Below are 25729 nucleotides of genomic sequence, written 5' to 3' on the forward strand. Positions count from 1 at the left end.
ACTTATTTCCAGCAAATGAATAAATGAACAATAATAACGAAGTGTTATATTCAAACACGCATCCTATTTTTATGCCCCATATAGTGACAAATTCATCTCCAAAACCCGACAGGTGGACAAATCTAAATTTGTTTTTATTAAAACAAATATAATTATGCATATAATAAACAATACGAATAATACAATTCTAAAAATGCAAATTGTCATGAATAAACTGAAATGACATCTACTGTAAGTTTATATTTCACTTCATTGTGACTTTATCTCGGACAGTTCATCCCCACCTATCAAATATTTTATCCTTTTTGAAACTGAAGCGTATTGGTATTTATTCATGTTAATAAGAAATACATACAGTTTAAGTCAGAATTATTAGCCCCCCTTTAAATTTTTTTTCTTTTTAAAATATTTCCTAAATTATGTTTAACAGAGCAAGGACATTTTCACAGTATGTCTGATAATATTTTTTTTTCTGGAGAAAGTCTTATTTGTTTTATTTTGGCTAGAATAAAAGCAGTTTTTAATTTTTTAAAAACCATTTTAAGGTCAGTATTATTAGCCCCTTTAAGCTATGTATTTTTTTCGATAGTCAACATAACAAACCATCATTATACAATAACTTGCCTAATTACCTTATCCTGCCTAGTTAATCTAATTAACCTAGTTTAGCGTTTAAACGTCACTTTAAGCTGTATAGAAGTGTCTTGAAAAATATCTAGTAAAATATTATTTATTGTCATCATGGCAAAGATAAAGTAAATCAGTTATTAGAAAAGAGTTATTAAAACTAATATGTTTAAAAATGTGTTGAAAACATCTCTCTGTTAAACAGAAATTGGCGAAAAAAATAAACAGGGGGGCTAATAATTCAGGGGGTCTAATAATTCTGACTTCAACTGTATGTATAGATATATATTTTGTCAGAGAAATTAGACTTCAGTAGCGTTTATTAATGTAATCTGAGCTTGTGGAACATAAGCACTAAAGCTTTTGCTCTGAAGGCTTAAAGACTGACCTTTGCTGTCTGCTGCCTGCTGTTATATCAGTCTTGTCTAAGATCAATATGAACAATATGTTAAGCATTCAGAGTTCTTTAGTGTATAGGGGCCAAGGATTTACCCCATAACAAATGCGTCCTTCACACATACATCTCCAGCCCTCTCACTTTTCTCTCTGTAAACAAAAATAATGGATGTTGACAGCTTATATAAGAGTTTTGACTGCGAAACTTGAGATTATTGGTTTTATCATTTTTATTCTGTCAGATTTATGATGTTTTTACTTTTCAGGTTCGTGTTTTATAAGAACGGATCAGCTGGATGGAGAGACTGATTGGAAATTGCGAATAGGTGTCGCTTGCACTCAAAGACTTCCTGCCTTAGGGGTATGAACCTATGAAAACACTACATTACTCGATATTGTTGTGAACTTAATGCGTGTTTAGAATAGTTTTTGCAAATATTTACTAATTGTTGCATACTATTAAACTAAATCAGCTCCCAGTCTTTCACTTTTAATGTCAATCAAAAATGTTCTTTTTCAAATATTTCCCAAGTTTCTTTTAACAGAGATGATTTTTTTTCAACACATTTATAAACATAATAGTTTTAATAACTAATTACTAATAAATAATTTATATGGTACTTGGCATCATGACTGTACATAATGTTTACTAGTTATTTTGCAAGATTAAAGTGCTGTTAACTAAAGGGAAGTTATGCTAATGATGCAAGTCATTGGACAACAGTGGTTTGTTCTGTAGCCAATCAAAACAAACTATTTCTTAAGTGGGGGTAATAGTATTGACTTTGAAAGGATAGTTATATTCTGACAATACCGGCCCGTAGCCACCCTGGTGAAATGAGTGGTTCTTTTTTTTCTCAATATGTGAACCTTTTTTCAATTATTTGCCTCATTTTCTAATTACTGCATTTTAGTGACATTTTAAGCTGGATTAGCTTGTCGGATTTTCATCATAACCACGCTTTTCGATGTACCAAAATATTTCCTAAAGATTTAAAATAAATACTGTTAATAAAGAATTATTAATAAACAATTATTTTTTTAAATAAAATTTTTTACATCATATTTTATTAGAAAAAAAAAAGGAAACTAAATTTTAAAATTAAAAACTGTAGCCGATTGTCATTCATTAGGCAAATAACAAAAATTCTCAGTCAGAATTTGGCCATTTCAACTATAAAAAAATTTAAACAGTAATAATAATTATAAAATATAATATTTTTTTTGCCTTTGTTGTAAAAACGTACATTTGATTGAAAATTAATGGATAACAACAATAGCCAAATTAATATTGAATTAAATTTTAATATGGGCCACTTTTGGTGCTTCACATCTTTTTACTGGTCATTTTTTGCTTCAAAGAATAATGTCCAAGATTTAGAATAAAAGTTACTTTGCAAATGTTTTCTCTATTTAAAAACAATACATTGGTGAAAGATGACTTCACTTTCATCCGATTGTATGTTTTCTGGCACAGCTGGATGTTGGACTCATGAAACATAATAGTTAGCATTGTCCAAAACTGATTAGCTGAAGTCACACTGATGTGATGGTCAACAGATGATTCGGCTTGGTCTTACAGCATTTTTCAATGGGTTGTTTTCACAATTTATGATGGTGTAGCAGTCAAAATAGGACAAATGAGCTCATGTATAGGACAAATTCTGGATCTTTGTCATTAGAGGTGGGTCATTGGAACCACTGGAACCCCCCTGGCTACTGGCCTGCAATATTCAGTCATCATTTTCTTACCCTTCCTGCTTCACAGTTACTATATTTTGTTGAACACAAAAGAAGATATTTTGAAAAATGCTGAAACCCAGTAACTATTGGCCTCCATAGTATTTGTTTTTCCCACTATAAAATTTGATAGTTACAGGTTTCTAACATTGTTTAAATCAATTTATTTTGTGTTCAACAGAAAAAAAAACTCATGAAGGTTTCAAACTACTTGAGCTTAAGTAAATGCTGAATAAGTTTTCATTTTGGGGTGAACTGTCCCTTTAAAAATAGGACAGCAAATAAAAGAAATAAACCTGTCTCAAGAAAAAAATATAACTTTCACTGTTAAACATTATTATAAAATTTGTGGCTAAAAAATATTTGTTTATTTATTTTGGTGTGGTCAGAGATGAATTTGGTGAATCCTTAATTTTGAGCTCTGAAAAGTCATCTGAAGCAAGCTGAACACAACACATAAACTAGTTAAATGAATGAGAAGGCATGTGGACATAACACACAATTTCTATTAAGTAATTTTAGCATGTCAAATTTATGCATATAAAATATAATTTCCCAACAGCAAAATTGTGGCTAGTGAAAATGGCATATGGCTAGTTGGAAATCTACTAGCCACAGTGGCTGGTGATCAAAAAAAGAGAATGTCAAGCCCTGTATGTAATAATGTTAGATATAAAAGACAGCTGGCAAAAATAAAATGCTCCTTCATGTCTTTTTGGCAGAAATATGAAGGATAATAAGTTTAATGATTAAAATAAAGTATATTTGATAAAATAACACAAGATCGTCAAACATCATCAGCATTCATCTTCTAGTGAAGTAAAAGCCGCTGCATCCCAAATCACATTTCAGCTCCTTCTGTCCTGTTCTGAGCACATTATTTAGAGTTTGTTGCTAAGAAATAATAATTTATTTATTTTTGGTGTGGTCAGAGGTAAAATTGGTAAATCCTTAATTTTAAGCTCTGAAAAGTCATGTGAAATAAAAGGAATTGCGATGTGTTATTATGAAACTGTAACCCATTTGCTCATGCTCACTGAGCAAGCTCATACACAACACACCAAAAAAAGTGAAATGAATGAGGAGGCATGTGAACATAACACAACATCTAAATCAAGTCATTTTAGCATGTCAAAGTCAAATGTATGCATATAAAATATTTTCCCAACAGCAAAATTGTGGCTAGTAAAAAATGGCAAGTGGCTAGTAAAGTTAGAAATCTTCTAGCCACAGTGGCTGGTGATCAAAAAAGTTAATGTCAAGCCCTGTTTGTAATAATCTCAAGTATAAAACGACAACTGGCAAAAATAAAATGCTCCTTCACGTCTTTTTGGCAGAAATATGAAGAATAATAAGTTTAATGATTAAAATATGAAAAAGTATATTTAATAAAATAACACAAGATCGTCAAACATCATCTTCTTGTGAAGTAAAAGCGGCTGCATCCCAAATCACATTTCAGCTCCTTCTGTCCTGTTCTCGGATGGGTCTGTAACTTAACCCCCGTAGGCAATGAGTGATGTGTCCCACACTCAGACTCTCTCAGGCTGATGATACGAAGGCTCATGTTTGATATCAGTGTGTATCTGATTTACTGGCCCGAGGGTTTGTTTCACATGGGCCGGTAACTTTACCCCGAGAGACAACTGGAATCCGCCAAACGGCCTGTCTCCCGGTGCCATCGGCGTGGAGATGACACTCACCTCAAGCAAGGGTTCACGTTTGTATTTGTCTTTCCGAAACCACTTAATGTGATCACAGAATTAAAATTTCAGCAAGCCGGCGAATGATTGCCGGTCGGATCGGGTGTCTGGTGGGCTTGACGGTCAGATCGCCTGTTTTTCATACACGTCATCAAATGCAGAAGTCATTATAATTTGTAAGCAAGCCGTCAAACGTTTGGTTTCGTTTTAATTACGTTGTTTTGTCTGCATTATCTGTTCTGTTTGAAACCCAGGATGTCAGAAGGGGCTGATTGTCATGAGAATCGCTTTGATTGCTAGTCGCTTTGAGTCCTGCCATAAAGCTTGCACGAACAAGAGGCTGGGTTTGGGCCCAGAACTGTGCTTCTGGTGCTGATTTATCGTGTCAGTGTTTTTTCTTGACCTTTTCCGCTTGCTGTTTGCAGGATCTCTTCTCCATCAGCGCGTACGTTTACGCCCAGAAGCCTCAACTGGACATTCACAGTTTTGAGGGGAACTTCACGAGGGTAAGAGAAACGGCTGTTAATGAAGGAATTTTTACGAGGATTCGTTTTAGCATGCGCTGTGACGTCACAGCTCCGATTTAAACCTGCTGTTAGGTTTTTGTAGAGGTATTTAATGCTGTGTTGTTGCCCAGTAAACTAAACCTAACCGCTGTTTTTAATTGTACATTAAAATAACACGGATTCTCAAAGTGTGCCTGTTCACATGACTATGAGCTGAAGTGTCTCTGGAATGCAAAAGAGATGCATTCTTCGCTACGCTGATGACATCACGGGTTGTTAGGCTCACTCCCAGCCCATTGGCCGAGCACAGTTCCTTATTAACAGCAGATTAGCACAGTACCGGAGAAAGAGAGAGGGAGGGAAAGTAAAAAAAGGGACCCCCCACATGAAGCCTGTCTTTGTTTGAAGTCTTCGCTCTTGGCCACACAGCATGCAGGGGCAGAAGATCACTTCCTGCGCTGAGTCACCCTCCTGAGCCTGCTTTCACAAATCTACAGCTACGGGACACGCTTCCAAATGCTGTTTCCCACAGTTCTTTACTTCCCAGCACACTTGCTGCACCTTACTGCCTCTTCAGTGCTTTGTTTATTTAAAGGACTAGTTCGCCCAAAAATGTTGTCGCTATTTACTTACTCTTATGTTGTTCAGACCAATAGCATTTTCTTTCTTCTTGGAACACTATTGTATGTGTGTTTTTGAAAAGCATCTTTTTAATAGAATGATAGTGGGTCAGTTAAGCTCTCAAATGACAGAAATGTGCTCTAAAACCATCATAAAAGTGCTTCATATAACTGTTGCATTTTTTTGACGCTAAAAAATGGCTTCTTATACTAATTTATAAGTTAGATTTGTTTAGGAGGTCTCTTTACTTTCATCTTAGGTTAAAAAACACTTTACCGTTCAACTGTATATATATATATATATATATATATATACAGTTGAACGGTAAAGTGTTTTTTAACCTAAGATGAAAGTATTAGTATATGAAATAAATTAGTATAAGAAGCCATTTTTTTACGTCTAAAAAATGCAACAGTTATATGGTTTAAACTGTTTAAACTGGCTTCAAGCGTTTTATATCTATATATATATATATATATATATATATATATATATATATACAAACACACACACACAGTTGAAGTCAGAATTATTAGCCCCCCTGAATTATTCGCTCTCCTGTTTATTTTTTTTTCCCTAATTTCTGTTTAATGAAGAGAAGTTTTTTTTTCAAGACATTTCTGAACATAATACTTTTATTAACTCATTTCTAATAACTGATTTATTTTATCTTTGCCATGATGACAGTACTTAATATTTTACTAGATATTTTTCAAGACACTTCTATACAGCTTAAAGTGACGTTTAAATGCTTAACAAGGTTAATCAGGTTAACTAGGTAGGTTAGGGCAATTAGGCAAGTTATTGTATAATGATGGTTTGTTCTGTAGACTATCGAGGAAAAAAAAAGCTTAAATGGGCTAATAATTTTGACCTTAAAATGGTTTTAAAAAAAATAAAAAACTGTTTTTATTTTAGCCGAAATAAAACAAATAAGACTTTCTCCAGAAGTAAAAATATTATCAGACATACTGTGAAAATTTCCTTTATAATATTTGAAAAAGAAAAAACATTTTAAAGGGGGGCTAATAATTCTGACTTTAACCGTGTGTATATATATATATATATATATATATATATATATATATATATATATATATATATATATATATATATATATATATATATATAAAAATAAAACGCTTGAAGCCAGTTTAAACTATATGTAAATTGAATAATCTCGCTTAAGACAGAGTTGCTCATGAAGACTCATTTCAGCCTTTTTTTTTTTTTGAAGAGAGACTGTGATCTTGCAAATCTTTTGAATCTTTGTAGATTTTTATATTTAAAAACAACTACATTACATAGGATCAAAAATGTTGTGCTGTTTGTTCAAACTCCTTGCTTAAAATGAGCGGAGACAACCTAATTCTTGAGTTTTTTTGGGAGACAACTTAATTGTTTTATGTTCAATCTGCTTAAATTTGTAAAAACGAATAAGTTACCTTAGTTCCTTCATGTTGCCCCAGTACAAATTGATTGTGTTGAACCTAGCAGTTATAGTCTCATTACCCCATATATTGAAAAGTGCCACTGTACATAATAATAATCTGAATTTCTTCACTGAACAAAGTAAGCCATGTTTGATACGATAAAGTTTTATGGTTTAAACATCAATACAGAAGTTTACAATGGCATTTTAATCCGTTGATTAATGACTTGATTGATTAGTTTCTGCTTGTACTATTATCATTTGTTAGTCGCTTTGGATAAAACAATCCATAAATGTAAATGTGGAAATGATCATTCTTTATGACAGTCACACGCGCACACATCTTTGCTGATATCAGAGAGGTCAGACCATGTAAAAGCTCAGGACTGTGTTCTCTCCTGACGTTATGTACACTTGTCTGTATGCCTCGTTATTTAAACAGGTGTGTAGGTTTATTTAGATATACTTTGTGGGGATTTGGCGACATCCTCATTTGAGGGGGGGAAACATTTGCATAATGAAAATGTTTTTGTTTTTTGGGTAGGGTTTGTGTTCGTTTATTGTATATATTACATTATATTAGTTATGCATTAGTATACACATATATGCACTATCAAACATCTATTCATTCATTTTCCTTCGGCTTAGTCCCTTTATTCTTCAGAGGTCGCCACAGCGGAATGAAACGCCAACTTATTCAGCATATGTTTTACACAGCGAATGCCCTTCTAGCTGCAACCCAGTACTAGGAAACACAGATAAACTTTCACATTCACACACACACTACGGACAATTTAGTTTATTCAATTCACCTACACCGCATGTATTTGCACTGTGGGGGAAACCAGAGCACCTGGAGGAAACCCGCACGAACATGGGGAGAACATGCAAACTCCACACACAAATGTCAACTGACCCAGCCAGGGCTCGAACCAGCAACATTCTTGGTGTGAGTTGACAGTGATAACCACTGAGCCACCGTGTCGCCCTCACTGCTAAACAAAGCTGCATTTTTTAAGTAAAAATAGTTGTGAAATGGTAGTTTCAAATAACTGTTGAAGACAGTTGTACTTCTAAATGTTTTCTGGAAGCTTTGATACTTTAAAAAATATACAGTTTATTCAATAGAACATTCAAAATAACAGCATTTTTTTTGCAAAAGTAACAATGTAAAAGTCTTTACAGTCAATTTTTTAGGGGCCTTTTGCTTGTCGCATCTAAAAACGCACGGAAAGCAATTCCTTCACAATTTTCAATGTGCTTTGCGCTTGCTTTTTTTGTCATCTTTCATTGCTAGGTGACCATCAACCATTTTCTCAGAGAATGGCAAACTGACAAACTGATTTCAGAGGCTGCAATGTCCGAAGGATGCATGCAAAGGGCGCTGTGTCATCATGGTGCGACGAAGGCTGTCTAATTTAAAAGAAAAAATTAGAAGACTCCTTCAAATGCGTCCTTCGTTTCTCAGGTGATGAAGGACACAACCGGTGGATCCTTTGCAGCCTCGAACATCCCAAGATTCATTGCGCGCTAATATCGGCAGGACTTTTTTAAAAGAAAAACTCCGGATTAAATGTATGAATTGTTTATTCTTACAAAAGAGGGATTTTATAGACAGTTTGCATTTTTATGTGTACATGTATGGATCAAAGGAAATGTAATTCTAGCTTTTATAAACCTTGCTTCGCCTTTAGATCACTTAAAATAAGTTTTAAATTCACTTTGGAAAAAAGTCATTAAAAATTTTATTACCGCTTATTAACGGCAGCTGTTGTGCTACCTAGGTGACGAGATCTGTCCTCAGTAGGCTAGATCGTCTCATTTCGAAATCTTCGTTTTGGCTTGTGTGGACTTCGAAGGACTCAACTTTCAAGCTCTGAAATGAGACATAGCTAGACTTGCAGCTCTGATAAAAGTTTTATTTATGGAGAAAATTATAAAGCACTGCAGCGTTTGGGTGCTCTGTGTTTGTCTGAGGTAGTTAGTCTACCGAAATGTGTATATTCCATACAGAGTATTAAACCGATTGCTCAGTTCTTGTCACGGGTGCACTTGCGTCATTCATAAAGTTAAAATGTTTTCAACTCAGTGCACCTGGAAATCACGAATGCATCGCATCATGTGCGCATTGCTCTCAATATGCGCAACCAAGCCCAGCACCTCCATTGGAAGTAACAAACTTGCGTGCACAAAAGATGCAATGTGAACGGCTCCTTACTGAATAAAAACGACCCCTGATTTATAAAGGGACCAAGTTGAAAAAAAAAATTATTGAAAGAATATTGATGAATCATCTTTCATGGGATTTAGATAAAGAAGAGTTGTTTACTTTCTGAAGTTTAAAGAGATATTTAACCTCGCAATTTTTTGATAACCCAAACATTTTGACAAGCATCAATTCCATTATAAAATATCTTCTTTTTTTTATCCTGCAGAAGAAAGAATGTCTTACAGGTTTTGAACAACATAATAGTAACTAAATATGGCAAAATATTCATTTTCAGGAGGAACCACACCCAAGTTATGACAGCCTTTAATCACTTAAATATGATGCATGCAAATGTTTCTCATTAAACTGCCTGAGTCATTTCTGAAAAGAGAACAAATATATGCTCAGTGTGCTATGGTTCCTTTAAAAAATGAACTAAAACGATATATATTTTTTATATTTAATATAGAACTTTTTATCAGAAGTATAAAGTTATGATTTATAGCTTAAAACTATTTTCTTGAAGCCTGTTTTTTGGACACTTATCATTGATAAAAGACCTGTTCTCTAGATAAATCTCCCTCCAGCTTTTCACCAATCTGACAGGTTGGCATTGCTCTACATCTGTTGGCCAGAAAGAGACAAATGACAAGAGCAAGTGGGCCGTCTTGAACAGAAGACACATCTCTTTTGCTGTCTGCATCAGTGCGCATGTCTCGGCAACCGCTATGTGTGTGGTCCTCTTTCTCACTGTATATTATGCCCTACTGACAGCGGATAATTAGATATCATCCGTATTCACCCAGCCACAACATGTTATGTGGAAAAAAGCATTTAAAGATTTAATTTCTGCGCTTCTCCCTTGATTTACGGCCTGGCGTCACAATTTCTGTTCTGTTCTGCTCAGAGCGTGCTAACACCAAACGAAGCCTTATTATGATGTTCAGCGCTGTTTTAGTAAACAAGGCAAATCAAGTCAAACCGATTTCACCGTCCCCTCTAAATGGACTTTGTCGCTTAACTGGGCATTAGTGTAATTCAATCCACCATCTAATTCCCTGCTTACCGTTCGCTGTGATGAAAGTTCATCGATTCATTATTTGTGCTTTGAGTCTTTGTCATTTTTATTGACCTGCTTTTTAAAGGCCATAATTGATAACCGCTTTCTTTCCCCCTGTGCTAGATAAGCATGAAATCAAAACAGACCGAGATGTATAAACCCACACTAATGTGCGATCTCTGTCCCCAGGAGGACTGTGACCCTCCCATCCATGAGAGCTTGAGCATTGAGAACACCCTGTGGGCCAGCACTGTGGTGGCATCTGGTAAGCAAAGAGTCCTTTCCAGCACCAAATTTCTTGAAGAGAAACACCAGCCTCAGAGGTCTGAAATATTCATCGGCAGGTCAAATATCATTCGAGTTTATTGTGTTGTAGAAGAGTGTGCCGTTGATACCGAGTCGATCGGCCAGCATCACTCAAGACCCCCTTCGCTCTCCCGTTTGTTTGTCATTCGAGACCACCAGACTCATCTGCTACTATTCAAACAATCTCATGAGCAGAGAAATATGAGGAGCCGTTAATGGGAAGCCAAAGTGTCTGGCTTTTTGCAGGCCTGTCCCTGCGGTGTCAATGAAACGTGTCCCCGAAGAACAGGTCCGAGATCGGTTTTAGCCACTACGCTTTCTCCGACATCTCCTAGGGGTCTGTTGTTTAGAATCTGATCCCAGTCCAACAATAATAGCCGGCCTATTCCTTCAAGCGGCGTGCGTTTGTGCCAGCAATCGGCCCTTCATTGATCTGTGGTTACCCCAGTCTTAGTTCTCCAGGGGTTTCCAGAGGTTCTTCTTATTCCCCAGCATGGTGTGACCTTCAGCCCAAGAAAGTCCTTCCATATCTCCCCACAAAAACACCGTCTGGTGACGTCATCCCGTCCAACCAAGCAGACCCAACACAAAACACCATGGGGCTAGAAAGCGATATGCCCTGTAGTCCTAGCCCATTAAACACCCCCTTGGGAGCAGCCTAGGTTTCGTTGCTTTCCAAACACGAAACGATATGTCGAGCTTAAAGAAATTGAGAAATATTGAAGCTCACTTGCAGTACACTTTATATTGTGTTACTGTGTTTAAATGAAAGTTCCTCGTTTAGTGGCAAGGCTGCATACTCTATCCCTAATTAGTTTACTTTAATGAATCAGTCCATTACCAAAGCTGCACCATTGATCTGACTATAATAGGCCTCATTGTAACGGTTTATTTCTGGGTGTCCCACATATTGAATCATTTGTCTGAGTCTCGACTGCATCCGTTAACTGTAAACGCTCTTTTTGAGCTAATTGTTCATTAGGCTGACCTTAAATACACAGAATGTTTATTTATTACCAATCGTTTGCAATCAGTCATTGCAATTTGTCGTTTATTTTCCAGGTACTGTCATAGGTGTGGTCATATATACGGGAAAAGAGATGAGAAGCGTGATGAACACCTCACAGTCTAAAAACAAGGTAGGTTTGTTAGTCGGTTGTTAGTAGGTTTGTTAGTCTGTTTTATGCATTGTTCTGTCTCGTCTTCAGGATCTAAAATTGGCTTTAAATGTAGATAAATCGGTAACATGAACTAACATGAACTAATCATAAACAACACTTGTACAGCATTTATTAATCATAATTGACCATTTAATAATGCTTTATTAACATCCAAGTCTTGTTAACATTAGTTAATGCCCTGTGAGTTAACATGAACTAACAATAAACAACTGTATTTTCATTTACTAACGTTAACTAACATGAACAAATACTGTAGTAAATGTGTTGTTCATTGTTTGTTCATGTTAGTAAATGCATTAATTTACTTTAACTAATGAACCTTATTGTAAAGTGTGACCGATAAATCTAAATAAATGATTTTCAAAAATTGTTCCACCCTTGTGCAATACCAATCAATGATTATTACTTCCCAAGGTGAACAAATAAATTTAGTGTCCAGCTATAGGTACTTAGGCATTTTTCTCGATCAGGAGCTTTCCTTCAAAGCACACGTAGCCAATTTTGAGGAAATTAAGAGTTAGGCTTGGGTTTTACTATTGAAATGCATCCTGCTTTTCTCTTAAAGCTCGTAAACATTTTTACTATTGCTAGACTATGGTGATGTTTTATATATGAATGCTTCAACCAAACGTCTCCAGCCTTTAAACTGTTTATCACAGCACTCTGAGGTTTGTTACAGGCTGTCAGAACTTGCCATTGTGAACTGTATGCCAAAGCTGAGTGGCCTTCTGAATGCAAGGAGGTACACTCACTGGATGACTCTGGTCTACAAGGCTCTTCTGGGTCTGGTACCTTTGTACCCAAGTTCCCTTCTTCATAAGTCAAAAAGCCAGTATGCCCTTATCAAGTGAATCTTATCGTTTGACTGTTTCCCGGGTTCAAACTGAAATGGGAAGGTGAGCCTTTAGTTATGCCGCCACCTCATCCTGAAATACTCTTCAGTCTGAACTAAAAATATCTGAGCTCATCTCAATTAAATCTTTTCGCTCTATCCTTTTTAACAAACAACAACAGTCCATTTCTCAATTTATGTGTTTTTAACATATTGTAATGTAGTATAGCTGGACAGCTGAACTGTATTTTTTATATTATCTTAACTTTATATTTATTTATTTATTATTATTATTATTTTCATAAGTCATGTGTTGTGGACCTCTTGGCCAGGTCACCCTTGTAAATGAGATCTCGATCTGAATCGTTTTTTATCTGGTTAAGTAAAGAAACATATATTAAGCTCCTTTAATTACCCAGCAAGCCTTTTTTGTTTTTAAAAGATGTCTAATAGACGGCTAAACATAGTTGTCTTGGCTAAAACAAGGCTAAATTTGGGCTGTTTATTTGACATCAAATAAACAGAAATGAATGACTACATATATAAAGTCTGTCTAATCAGTCTACTTAAAGACTAGTCTAGTTTTGGGCTATTCTTAGATGTCTATTAGATTTTCACTGACAGCCCAATTTTAGCCTTGTTTTAGCCAAGCTGTCTACATTTAGATGTCTATTAGACGTCTATTAAACAAAATTGTTTGCTGGGTATTTTTCTTCAGAATTCACAATTTGATGGCATGCAAGTATGAGCTTTATCTACAGTTATATTGTCAATATCCACGAGACGTCGTCCAGGGGACTGTTTTTTCTTTCTCTTTTACCCTTTCGATATAGACTTGAAACAGAGCGAATAAAAATAGCGAACAGTTGAGTTGGTTTTCAGCCCTGATCTTAGTGATGAATTTAGACCTGTCGATGTGAAAGGACAACCCCAGAGAGATTAATCTAGAGGGAAATTAACCAACCAAGGGCTTGCGTGACATTTGTGGCAGAGCCTTAATCCTGCAGAATTCCCCTTAATGATTAGATACAGTGGATGTCAATGCTGTAAAAGTAAACTTAAAAATGTCAAATCCCATTACACTCATTACCCCTCCCCTAGCTGACCCCTGCAGTCTTTGGCCTTTTTTCTATTTTAAACCTAACCACAGATCTGTACTCGTATGTACAATACTGTTCCAAAATTTGGGGTTGATAAGATGCATTTTTTTCTATATGGATATACAGATATATTTAATTTATTCATATAATAGTACAATATTTTAAATAATTCATATTTTAATGCTTTTGGAATGCAGTTGAGAAATTCGAGTGGCGTTTTTTCAGGATTTTTTGAAAAATGCAAAAATAAATTTGTATAATTTTTTGATAATTGCAAAGAATTTCATTTTTTTTCACAAAACAACACTGCTTTCATGAACTGATGGATCTTAAACAGACTTTTTCTACTTTTTGAACATTTTTTTTAGTTTGTAATGTTATTCCTTAAACCTGATGTCATTTTATCAGTGCTTATGAAAGTCTCCACTTTAAGGTTTCAGATAACTTTCTTTAAAAAGTAAATTGTGAGAATATTGGGGATCTGTATTGGCTCTCTAAAGCCTGATCCATTTCATCTCTAGTAGAGTGGAATACACTGTATGTTCAGCAGTGAACAAAAGCAAAAGAAGCTTGTAAATGTGTCATGCTTCACATGCACATTTGAGCTTCTTCCATGTTTTCAAATATTTCATGTACTGTTTCACAACAAATCACTCTAGTCATTTGTCTGCCAATCAGACTGATATATCGTGATAATGTGTTTCTGTGGCTTGGTATTTATTTATTTTTTTAAATTTATTTTAGTTTAACATTTCCATCTTTTTATTGGCTATTTAATTTTCCTTTGTTGGGATTATTCTGCCAGTTATAAGTGGTGGATGACGTACACAAGTCAAATTCAGTCAAATTTAGTCGAAGTGAGATACCCTAATATAATTTTACTGCATTATAAATAACAAGTACTTTTTTCAATTTCAAGAAGTATAAAATGAACCAAAATTTGGTTCTATAGGGCCAATGTCCTGCAAAGAGTATCTCCAACCTGCCTCAATAGACCTGCCTGGATGTTTCTAGTATGGCTAGTAAGACCTTGATTTGCTGGTTCAGGTCTGTGATGACGGTTAATGATGGTAGCCAATATGTATAAAAGTATTTAATGATAATTCTAGCATTTAATACTTAACTAAGTGTAAAATAAAAATATACCATAAAGACAAGAATATAAAAATGAATAAAAACTAAATGTGCTGACAAATTTCAATATACAGTAGAAAACAAACCAAAAAAACTGCAGTGAGAAAGATGCATGGGCATTTGTGTTATTTTAACATAATAAAATCAGTCAGGCATTAATACACACATGTGGTCATCTACACATTCAAGCCTTTAATATTGTGGGTTCAAACAAGTTACCTTTTGAACCTTACAGTTTTTGACTTTCAATAAAAAAAAAAAATGATTTACAATAATTCTTTCTAAAGTTTGGCTGCAACTTGCTTTTTCTAGTCAGTAGGAGTCAGAACAAAACAGCAGTAGGATATACCCCAAATTAATTATATTTCATGTTTAACCACTATGAAGACATACAGACATGTGAAAAAGTTAGGACACTTTATGAATTTCCTGTTTTTTTTTATGTAAAGGCATAAAAAATGGATCTTTGGCAGGTCTTAAAATTATTAAAATAAAACCTCAGATGAACAACATAATATAGCTTAACAAAAATACATCATGCTCTTCTAATCGAATGCCTGAACTCATTAGCAGCAGAAGTTCATCCTTCAGGTGTGTGAGAACACAATGCCCGTCCCACAGCTTAAGCTGAGACAAAAATGGGTAATGCAACAATGCAATGATCCCAGGCACACCAGCCAATTTACAACACCTGAGAAAGAAATAAAAAGCAAGGTGTTGAAACAGTCAGTTAAAACCTCAACCTGTCTGAAATGCAGTGGCAAGAACTGTGCAAAAAACTACACTACCAGACAAAAGTCTTGTTGCCCATCCACATTTTAGTAACAACATACTGTATAATGACTTGACTTCTAGTTGATCTTTTGGTATCAGAACTAGCTTATATGAAAGGCAAAGGCCTCTAGATTACGCTTATTTTACCAAAAAAATTATGATGATGCCTTGATTTTTAGTTGTTACAGTAAGTTCTGACTTTGCTTAGACAAAAGTCTTGTCACTTAGCAGAAATAATGTACAGTATAGAAGTAAGTCATGGTGCAGAGGAAAATAATTAATATTGTGTATGACTCCCGTGAGCTTGGAGGACTGCATCCATACATCTCTGCAATGACTCAAATGACTTATTAATAAAGTCATCTGGAATGGCAAAGAAAGCGTTCTTGCAGGACTCCCAGAGTTCTTTGGATTCATCTTCAATGCCGCCTCCTTCCTCTTACCCCAGACATGCTCTGTAATGTTCATGTCTGGTGACTGGGCTGACCAATCCAGGAGCGCCTTGACCTTCTTTGCTGTCAGGATCTTTGATGTGGAGGCTGAAGTACGAGAAGGAGCGCTATCCTGCTGAAGAATTTGCCCTCTCCTGTGGTTTGTAATGTAATGGACAGCGCAAATGTCTTGATACCTCAGGCTGTTGATGTTGCCATCCACTCTGCAGATCTCTCGCACACCCCCATACTGAATGTAACCCCAAATCATGATTTTTCCTTCACCAAACCTAACTGATTTCTGTGAGAATCTTGGTTCCATGTAGGTTCCAATAGGTCTTTTGTAGGATTTGTGATGATTGAGATGCAGTTCAACAGATGATTCATCTGAATAATCTACCTTCTGTCACTTTTCCAAATGTCCAAACTAGAAGTCAAGTTATTATTTGTTGCTCTTACAACTGGAATCGACAACAATTCTTTTGTCAGGTACTTCAGAATGATCTGACACTGATAAAGTCATACAGAAAATGATTACTATATTTAATTACTACTAAAAGGGGAACTACACGCATCTGAATCATAAGGTGCCCGTTTTACACCCATAGCTTTTTTATCTTCCAAATGTTAAGACATGTCAATGACCATATAGTTTTTATTATTATGTCCTGACATAGAAAACTGAGAAGTTCAATATGTTGTCCTAACTTTTCACATAACTCCATATCAGAGTCAGTAGTAGATTTCAAAACAACTGTCTGAGGTTTTTTTTTACCTTTGACAAATTCCGCATACAAAAACTGATCAGTGGTGAAAATAAGTTTAGTCAGAACACAATACAGACTGTTGCGCAACTCACAGGGCTATTCATTAGCACACTCTAAGATTTGTATTTACTTTAGGTCAGGCTCTACATCATCTGGACCTAACAAGCAGCTGCGTCATCAGGAGATCAGCAGCTAATACAGACTGATATGTTGTACATGGGATCATTAATATGCACACCCCAGGTTGCGCTTTGAGATTATAACAATGAAAATTTCCTCCCTTCTTTTGAAGTTTATCAAAGTTTATATTAAACGTACCATGTATGTTTGGGAAACCTGTGTGAAAACAATTATCACCTCTAGTGTTTAATTTGTCAGTACATAATCCGTTTTTTAAAAGTATTTAAGGAACAATTATACATTTTTTTTAATTAAATTAATCATCCAATTAAGTGCATTCGTTTACTACCCATCATTTTATTAGCCATCACCCTCTGTGCTAAATATCAGCAACACAAAACCCACCCGAGAAAGCCATCATGGTTAACCACTCTTCTTCATGTCATGAAGTGTTTCAGAGGCTGTCATGGATGCTGCGAGATGTGTGTGTGATAGCAGCAGCTCTTGCGGAGCTCATAGCTCTACCATGTTCTGTGTGTGAGAGTGGAATTCAATATCTCAAGGAGATGATGTCAGAGGTGCCAATACAGGGAACGAGACGGGGCGGGAAAGTCGATACGACTCCGCGAAAGTCACTGAGAACGTTTTCGCCTCTTATAATCTGTTGTGACATTCCTCACACAAAGCTCTAAGCTCTCACTAGAAGCTGCTGACAGCACATAAGCGATCACCTTACACTGTGTGTGTGTCTGTCATTGTCGTAATATGGAGCGATATTCTCTTTGAGGATCGAAGCTTTGGTGGTCTGAGTAATGTGGACAGCCTTCTTCAATGGGCAGATATCACACTGCTTGAGGTGTTAAATTCACTGTTAAAAGCAATGTAGATGCTTTTTTTTAAATTATATTTTAGGTTATGCATTTTAGGCAAAGTAGATGCTTGGTTAGAATTCTAAAAAATTTACATTAACCAATGTTGATAAAGTCATTTTCAAAATCGATATTATTTTGTATATTTTAAGCGATGCAGCAATTTTATTATATATTTTATCTATTATTTATATAAAAATGATGTTAAGAAATGTAGATTTTTATTTATTTATTTATTTATTTTTTATTATATTTAAACCCTGATGTGATTAAGTGATATCTTTAAGCAAAGTTAATGATATACAGCTTCTGTACATATATACATACAGTGGAGGAAATAAGTATTCCAACACATTACCGTTTTTCAGAAAACTTATTTCTAAAGGTGCTATTGACTTGAAATTTTCACCAGATGTTAATAAAAATCAAATAAATATATATATATATATATATATATATATATATATATATATATATGAAAAGAAAACAAAATAGTTAAAAAAATTACGTTGTCTGTAATAAAATTAAATGACACAGGAAAAAAGTATGGAACACATGAAGAAACAGAGGTGTAGAAAGGCAGTGAAAGAAATCTCTCAGAAGTTATTCAGCAACCCTCTGCCATTTCTCATCATTGTACATTAATATTAGCTGCTTCAGTTCAACATCTACATTAGCAGGATGATGAAGATGCAACCAGGGTGGACATTTCAGCTAGACAATAATCCAAACACAGGAAGGAAAACTCTCAAATGCTTTCAGAGAAAGAAAATCAAGCTGTAGAATGGTCTAGCCAATCACCTGACTTGAATCCAATAGAAAATACAAAATAAAGATCAGTTTGGATAGACGAAACCCACAGACCCATCAAGATTTTTACACTCTGTTAAAGTTTGTAAAAAAAGCACACCTAAGCAAGGCATGCGACTTCATTCTCCACATAAGAGATGTCTTAAATACATTTCTGTAGTTCAGTGCTTTCTCTTTGTGTCATTCCATTGTTATTAAACACAACAATTTTTTAAATATTTTGTTTTGTTATAATTTTATGTTTGTATTTGGGTTTTTACTAAAATCTGGTTCAATTCCATGTCAACAGGTCCTTTGAAAATATTATTCCCAGGACAAAAACTGTATTTAGTAGCTATGGAAAAAATGGAAATGTTTTGACTATTTGACTAAAGCCCTGCTCACACTGTGAGATTTCAGTCACGATTCTGTTATCTATTCAAATTTGAGAAATTCTAAAAGATTCCTGAAATTCTTGGCCTAAATTGGTGATCTTTGATCGTTGGTTTTACATGTTCAATGACAGCCGCTTGGTGCCCATTACAATCAGATTTTTCCTGAAGTTCTGGCAGTGTGAGAAGATTTCGGACACTTTCCTGCAGTGTGACAACAGCTGCGATTAGCGTCAATCCAAGAACCAATAGGAGCTCTGCATTTGATGACGTGAATCGTACGACAATTCAAATGACCGCGGGGAAATGTCAAAACAGTTTATTTCTTCCAAGTTTTATCATTGAGACTCGCTGTGTGCAAAATTGATGCTACAGATTGTTTACGTTTGCTGTGAGGAATCATTTCAGAACACGGGATAGTAAAAGTGTCACTTGTGGATGACGCCAAACTCCAGGGGCATTTTCTTTCGTTTTGGCGTCTTCATTGTCGTTCAGTCTGACTTTGTGACAGCTGAGATCTTACAGTGTGACATGGAAGCCATGTTCGTGCAGTCTGACATGCCACAATCATTCAGGATTATAAAAAATCGCAGTGAGAGCCAGCCTTAAGTTTGGGCTTTTTTGGTGATAGCAGCTTAAAGATGACTCTCATATGTTGAATGAATTCACATGCACATGCTCAGGTGTGAATTTATTTATTTATTTATTTATTTATTTATTTATTTATTTATTTATTTGACATGTTTATGTGGCTGTAAGTTTTGTCTATCCAAACTGATCTTCATTTTGTTTTTTTTCTATAGGATTGTAGTCAGGTGATTGGCTGGTGACATGTTGAATACTTATACAGTTGAAGTCAGAATTATCCCCCCCCGAATTATTTGCCCCCCTGTTTATTTTAATCCTTTATTTCTGTTTAACGGAGAGACGTTTAGAAGACATTTCTAAACATAATAGTTTGAATAACTCATTTCTAAAAACTGATTTCTTTTATCTTTGTCATGATGACAGTAAATAATATTTGACTAGATATTTTTCAAGACAGTTCTATAGAGCTTCAAGTGACATTTAAAGACTTAACTTGGCAGGTTAGGGTAATTGGGCAGATTATTGTATTATGATGGTTTGTTCTGTAGAAAAAATATATAGCTTAAATGGGGCTTATAAATTTGATCTTAAAATGGTGTTTCAAAAATTTATAATGGCTTTGTTCTAGCCGAATTAAAACAAATAAGACTTACTCCAGACGAAAAAAATATCAGACATACTGTGAAAATGTCCTTGCTCTGTTAACACAAACATGATTTGGGAAATATATTAAAAAAAAATTCTTTACTATATATATATATATATATATATATATATATATATATATATATATATATATATATATATATATATATATATATATATATTAGTAAAGTGAAAGAAGAGTTGATACTGGAAAATGTTGCGAGTCGGATTCTAATTCTCTGCTTCGGCCATGTGCACCACAGCTTAGTAACCAATAGGTCATGGTTAAGTGAAAGTATTTTTAAAACACCTAAAATGTTTTCAAGTTCTGTGTGTATGTGTGATGCAAAAAGCTATTTAACAAACTCAGCAATATTTGAATATCATATAGTGATTTAAGTTATTTGAAAATGCCGGAAGTTTTTTTTTTTTTGCTAAATCAGTCAATTTAGTGGCCTATTATCCATGAAAGTATGGTGTGACTGAACAATCATAATCGAATATTTGAATCCGTTGTCAACATACGTTTCTGAATATGAAAAATTCACCTTACTTCAGTCATATCAGTTTAAATGTTTGTTTGTTAAAGTGTATAAAAGTTCTTAAGGCCTGCGGTCCTGCACCGTGGACGCATGGTCCATTTAGCTGTATTGCATATCCAGTTTCTGGAGCGCTAGTATAATGCCATATTGTTGTAACAGCCTCCGTATACTTGATGGATTTCAACCGATGAATATTCATTATGCAGGCACAAAGTCGTCATCAAATTTCACACACAAAACATACAGGCAGCGAGGGCAGGTTGAATCATTCCTTTCACTTTAAACGAGGCCCGGATGAATAGAGTAAAATATGCACTCTCGATTCATTGATAGCATCTTCAGCTTGAGGTAATTGAGTCGCTTTTTCCTCTCGGCCTGAATGAATAACGGCTTCACCCGATCCCTGGCCAGCTTTGCAAAATTCAGCCTCAGCATTGTTTTGCCCCCATAAAGGGGGATTCCTCCCTTTCAGCTGGGGAACTATGTCTTCTGTCTTAATTTTTCTTCATTTTAATCCTTCCATTCCCCCCTTTTTCCTCACTAGCTGAAGCATGAAGCTCGGAGTGGGGTGGCAGGCCATCGGAGGGGTTTTAAACTACAGCTGATAAATCAGACAGCAGCTCTTCTCTCCCAGTGTCTCCCAGTTTACTCAGTCCTCCAGAGACTGTGGGTGGGGGAAAAGGGGGGTGGGGGTGGTGGTGTGCATAGCCAGTTGGGGGATTAATTTTGCTTGCATTTTTTTTTGTCTTTTCTGTTCAATTTGTCCATCCCCCTCCCCCCGGTCTCTTTCACGCAGATTCCTTTTCTCAGGGGACGGTGTTATGTGTTGCTGTTTTTATTAGCGCGCTGCCTAGATGAAAGGCCTCAGTGTTTTCGCGCAGGCCACGCTGTCGGCTCTCGCCAGAGGGAAACAAGAAAAACTTCTTTTTTGACATAATTTTCCCACATATTCCATTGGCTGAGGGGACATACTTGAGAGAAAGAGGGGAAAACTCTGGCTCTTTTGTCAGGGGGCCGTTTCTATGAAGAGGCGTTCTGCTTTTATTTTTCCGGTTTTGCCTCCTGTGCTTTTCAGAGAGAGAGACGACAACAGCAGTGAGCTTCTTGGTTAAATGCCTCTCATCTCTTCTCTCGTCCACATACATCATTAGCATAAGAAAAGGTCTGCGGTCTGGAGCAGACCTGGGGGGCATTGATCAGGGCCGGCTTATGGGCAGGTTGTTTTATTTTTCATAAGAGTAACATTTCGGATCACTCCAGATGAGAGGAACCCTCAAGGTTCTTGCTCTCAGAGGGGATATCGCATGCTTTGGCTGAGAGCGCTTTAACCAAATGCTCATTCATTTTAGGGACTTTTTGTGTGCATTCTAAAGAGTTGATTAAAAAAAGGCACAAACATGTTATGATGAATAAAGAATTGAAAATGCTGCTTTGTATTAAAGTTTCCCAGAATTAAAATAATACGTTTTTATGAATATTTCCATATTTTATATGTGTAGAAAGATGATCTATGTATAATACATATTGGAATATTCATGAAAATTCATATCATACAGTATATAGGGTGATTATATAACTTTAGGGACATTTTGCAAATAGCCAGTATTTATTGCCAAATGCATCTCAACAGGTCTACCAAGACTCCAGTGCAAAGAGATAAGGACTTTTAAAGTACATGGGGGAAAAAAAAAACTTTCATTTCCCAGACCGTTTCCCAGATCGTTTGAGAACTGTGAGTGCTCTGAATCGGGCTCAGGCGCGGTTCAGTTGGCCAGCCCTGGCCCAATTGGAAGATGTGTGCCAGAGCACAGTTCATTTGGGCTTTGGCGCTGTACGATTGTAGTGTAAGGGCCTACTCACACTATGCTATCCGAACCATGCCCAGGCCCATTTTCCAAATCGTTTGAGAAGTGTGAGTGCGCTGAATCGGGCTCAGTTGGAAGAGGTGTGCCTGAGCGCGGGTCACTTGGGCTTTGGCACGGTACGCTTGTGTGTGAGTGCAAAACGCGCCTAAGCCCGAAACTGAAAGTGAGACGTGACTTTTAAAGGGACTGTTTCACATGAATTTATTAATCATTTTTACCGTTCAATGAACGCAAACTGTCGTAGTTTATTAAATATGCAAACTCCTCACTGCACCACAGCTGCGCCTTCAGCAAACCTCCTAATTTTGACGCTGTTTATGAGCGTCAAAAGTGGCGGATCTGTTCTGCGAAATATTTGACTCTGTGTCACCGCATCCCAAACGACTAAAACAATATAACTGAAGAAATCTCCACTGTGCTGAGTGAGAGCGCTTCTCAACTGAACAGTGCATCATCGATAACGTAAGCATGTAGCAAGTAATGTGAGTGCGGGCCGTCGGGGGAGACAGGAGGGGGGACAAGCATGCTTTGGCCCGGTTCAAGTCAAATGTACATAGTGTGAGTACGGCCTAAGTGCAAAGCGCACCTGAGCCCGAAACTGAAGACGCGGCGTGACTTTTGGGGACTGTTTCAAATGGATTTATTAATCATTCTTACTGTTCAATGAACGCAAACTGTCGTAGATTATTAAAGATGCAAACCCCTCACTGCATGACTGCTGCACCTTTAGCAAACCTCCTAATCCCTGCAGCACGAGGACTTTATGATTGTTTATGAGAATCAAAAGTGGTGGATTTGTTCGTCGCAATACTTGACTGCATGTCACTGCATATCAAATGACTAAAACGATATAGTTTTATAAAGAAATGTCCACTGTGCTGAGCGAGAGCACTTCTCTGAACAGCGCATCATTGACAACTAAGCATGCTCAGGCCTGAATGTAATATGAGTGTGGGCCGTTGGGAGAGATTGGAGGGGGGACAAGCGTGCTTCGGCCCGGGTCAAGGCAACTGTACATAGTGTGAGTGCACCCTTGGACACAAACTCTGTCCTGGAGGGCCGGTGTCCTGCATATTTTAGTTCCAACCCCAATTAAACACACCTGAACCAGCCAATCAAGCTCTTTCAAGGTATACTAGAAACTTCCAGGCAGGTATGTTGAAGGAAGTTGGAGCTAAACTATGCAGGACACTGACCCTCCAGGACCAAGTTTGGGCACTCCTGCCTTAGAGAATAAGGGGATTTATAATGGGGCATTTAATTTCCACAGATTATGGGTGGTGTGGTGGCTCAGTGGTTAATACTGTTGCCTCACAGCAAGAAGGTCGCTGGTTCGAGCCCCAGCTGGGTCCGTTGGCATTTCTGTGTGGAGTCGGCATGTTCTCCCTGTGTTCGAATGGGTTTCCTTCAGGTGCTCAGGTTTCCCCCAGTCCAAAGACATGCGCTCTAGGTGAATTAAAGAAGCTAAATTGGCCATAGTGTATGAGTGTGACTGTGAGAGTGCATGGGTGTTTCCCAGTACTGGGTTGCAGCTGGAAGGGCATACGCTGTGTAAAACATACGCTGGATAAGTTGGCGGTTCATTCTACTGTGGCGACCCCTGATAAATAAAGGGACTGAGTCGAAGGAAAATGGGTGAATTAATGAATTTACACAGATCAGATTTTTTCCAATATTTCTGACTATGTGAGCAGAATAGACTTGATCATCAAAGTTAAAATCTTGTTAAGAGGCCGTATCTCACATTTCTATAATCTTTGTCCCCCTACTAACAAATGTATCCTAAATAAGATGAAGATGGACTGGGAATCAGAAATTCAATTGAATTTCTCTGAAGTTTTCTGGAAGGGGGCCTTAAATGTCTGTCAATTTGTCATAAAGTGGCACCAGATTATCACTTATGCAATTTAAGTTTATGCACAGACTTCACTAAAGCAAAGAAAAACTACCCTGACAAAATAGAAAATAAAATATGTTTACAGACTCTGTGTAACCTCACCTTACATGTTATGATCATTCCCCAAACTCTCTGTATTCTGACGGTTATTTTTTAAAGCAGTCTCAGACATATTAAGAATAAATCTAATCCCAAACCCTCATATCGATATTTTTGCTAAACCCCCAGATGATGTTCACATCACAACCGTTCAAAATAATGTCATCGCTTTCTACTCCCTTGATGCTCATAAGAGAATTCTCTTAATTTGGACATCCCACCAACCGACTACTTGACATGTTAGTTCTTCTGAAATTGGAGAAGATTAAGTTCTCTCAGAGGCTCGTCTAATAGGTTTTATGCTCATGGAAGGCTACTGCTGAATTATTTTGAAGAATTAGCACCTCTTGAAGTGGTCGTCTAAAAAATCATTCCATGATCATAATTAGCCCTCACTTTTGCTGTCATACGCCTATATAGTCATCCCCTAAATTGGACTCATTGACCCAGAGATCCAGTACAACCTAAATCACAATAACCAAGAACTCAGTGGCTATCATCCTTATTTATCTTGCTACTCCTCAACTATACTGATCAACAAAAGCACGTCATTGTTAATTTTCCACTTAATTTTTTTAAACTTATTTAATGTACTGATAACACTTTATAATAACTACACACTTTGAGTCATTTATTAAATATTAGTAATTAGTTCATTCATTATTTGCTAATCGTTAACTCTACATTGATAGACGTTAGTTAGCAGTTTATCAATACGACTACACATACTTTATTCTTGACTTATAAGCACATTTATAATGTCCTTAATGATTGTAGTTTCATACTTTATTACTTATTAATTGTTCATTATAAAATTCAGAATTGTATTATTTAAAAATCATTTGTATTAAAAAATTCCTGGTGGCTTTTAGAATCATTCAGAATGAGTTAGTAGACAATTAATAAACTATTCAAATTAACATTTATATATTTTATTATTTAGGTATATAGTAATGGTTACTATGTATGTTAATAAATGCTTTTTGCAGTTTTGTGACCTAATCTAAAGTGAGGACTGTTTATGCTTTTTAAATCTCCTATAAATGACAATTAAAGCCTCAATATCAAATGAACAATGTTTGCAATTTTATCTAAAAAATAAAA

At 36.1% G+C, this 25729-nt stretch overlaps 1 protein-coding gene across 2 annotated transcripts in view; it reads left to right on the forward strand.

The window, feature by feature from the left end:
• atp9b (ATPase phospholipid transporting 9B) overlaps positions 1-25729 on the forward strand; it is a 116453-nt gene that overhangs the window by 27106 nt on the left and 63618 nt on the right. For both annotated transcript variants that reach the window (XM_056479613.1, XM_056479612.1), the window contains exons 8-11: positions 1290-1384; positions 4892-4972; positions 10484-10559; positions 11663-11739. In XM_056479613.1, the coding sequence (XP_056335588.1) occupies positions 1290-1384; positions 4892-4972; positions 10484-10559; positions 11663-11739 (329 nt within the window). The remainder of the gene's footprint in view (positions 1-1289; positions 1385-4891; positions 4973-10483; positions 10560-11662; positions 11740-25729) is intronic.

This window comes from Danio aesculapii, chromosome 19, assembly GCF_903798145.1.
Source record: "Danio aesculapii chromosome 19, fDanAes4.1, whole genome shotgun sequence".
NCBI classification, from domain to species: domain Eukaryota; kingdom Metazoa; phylum Chordata; class Actinopteri; order Cypriniformes; family Danionidae; genus Danio; species Danio aesculapii.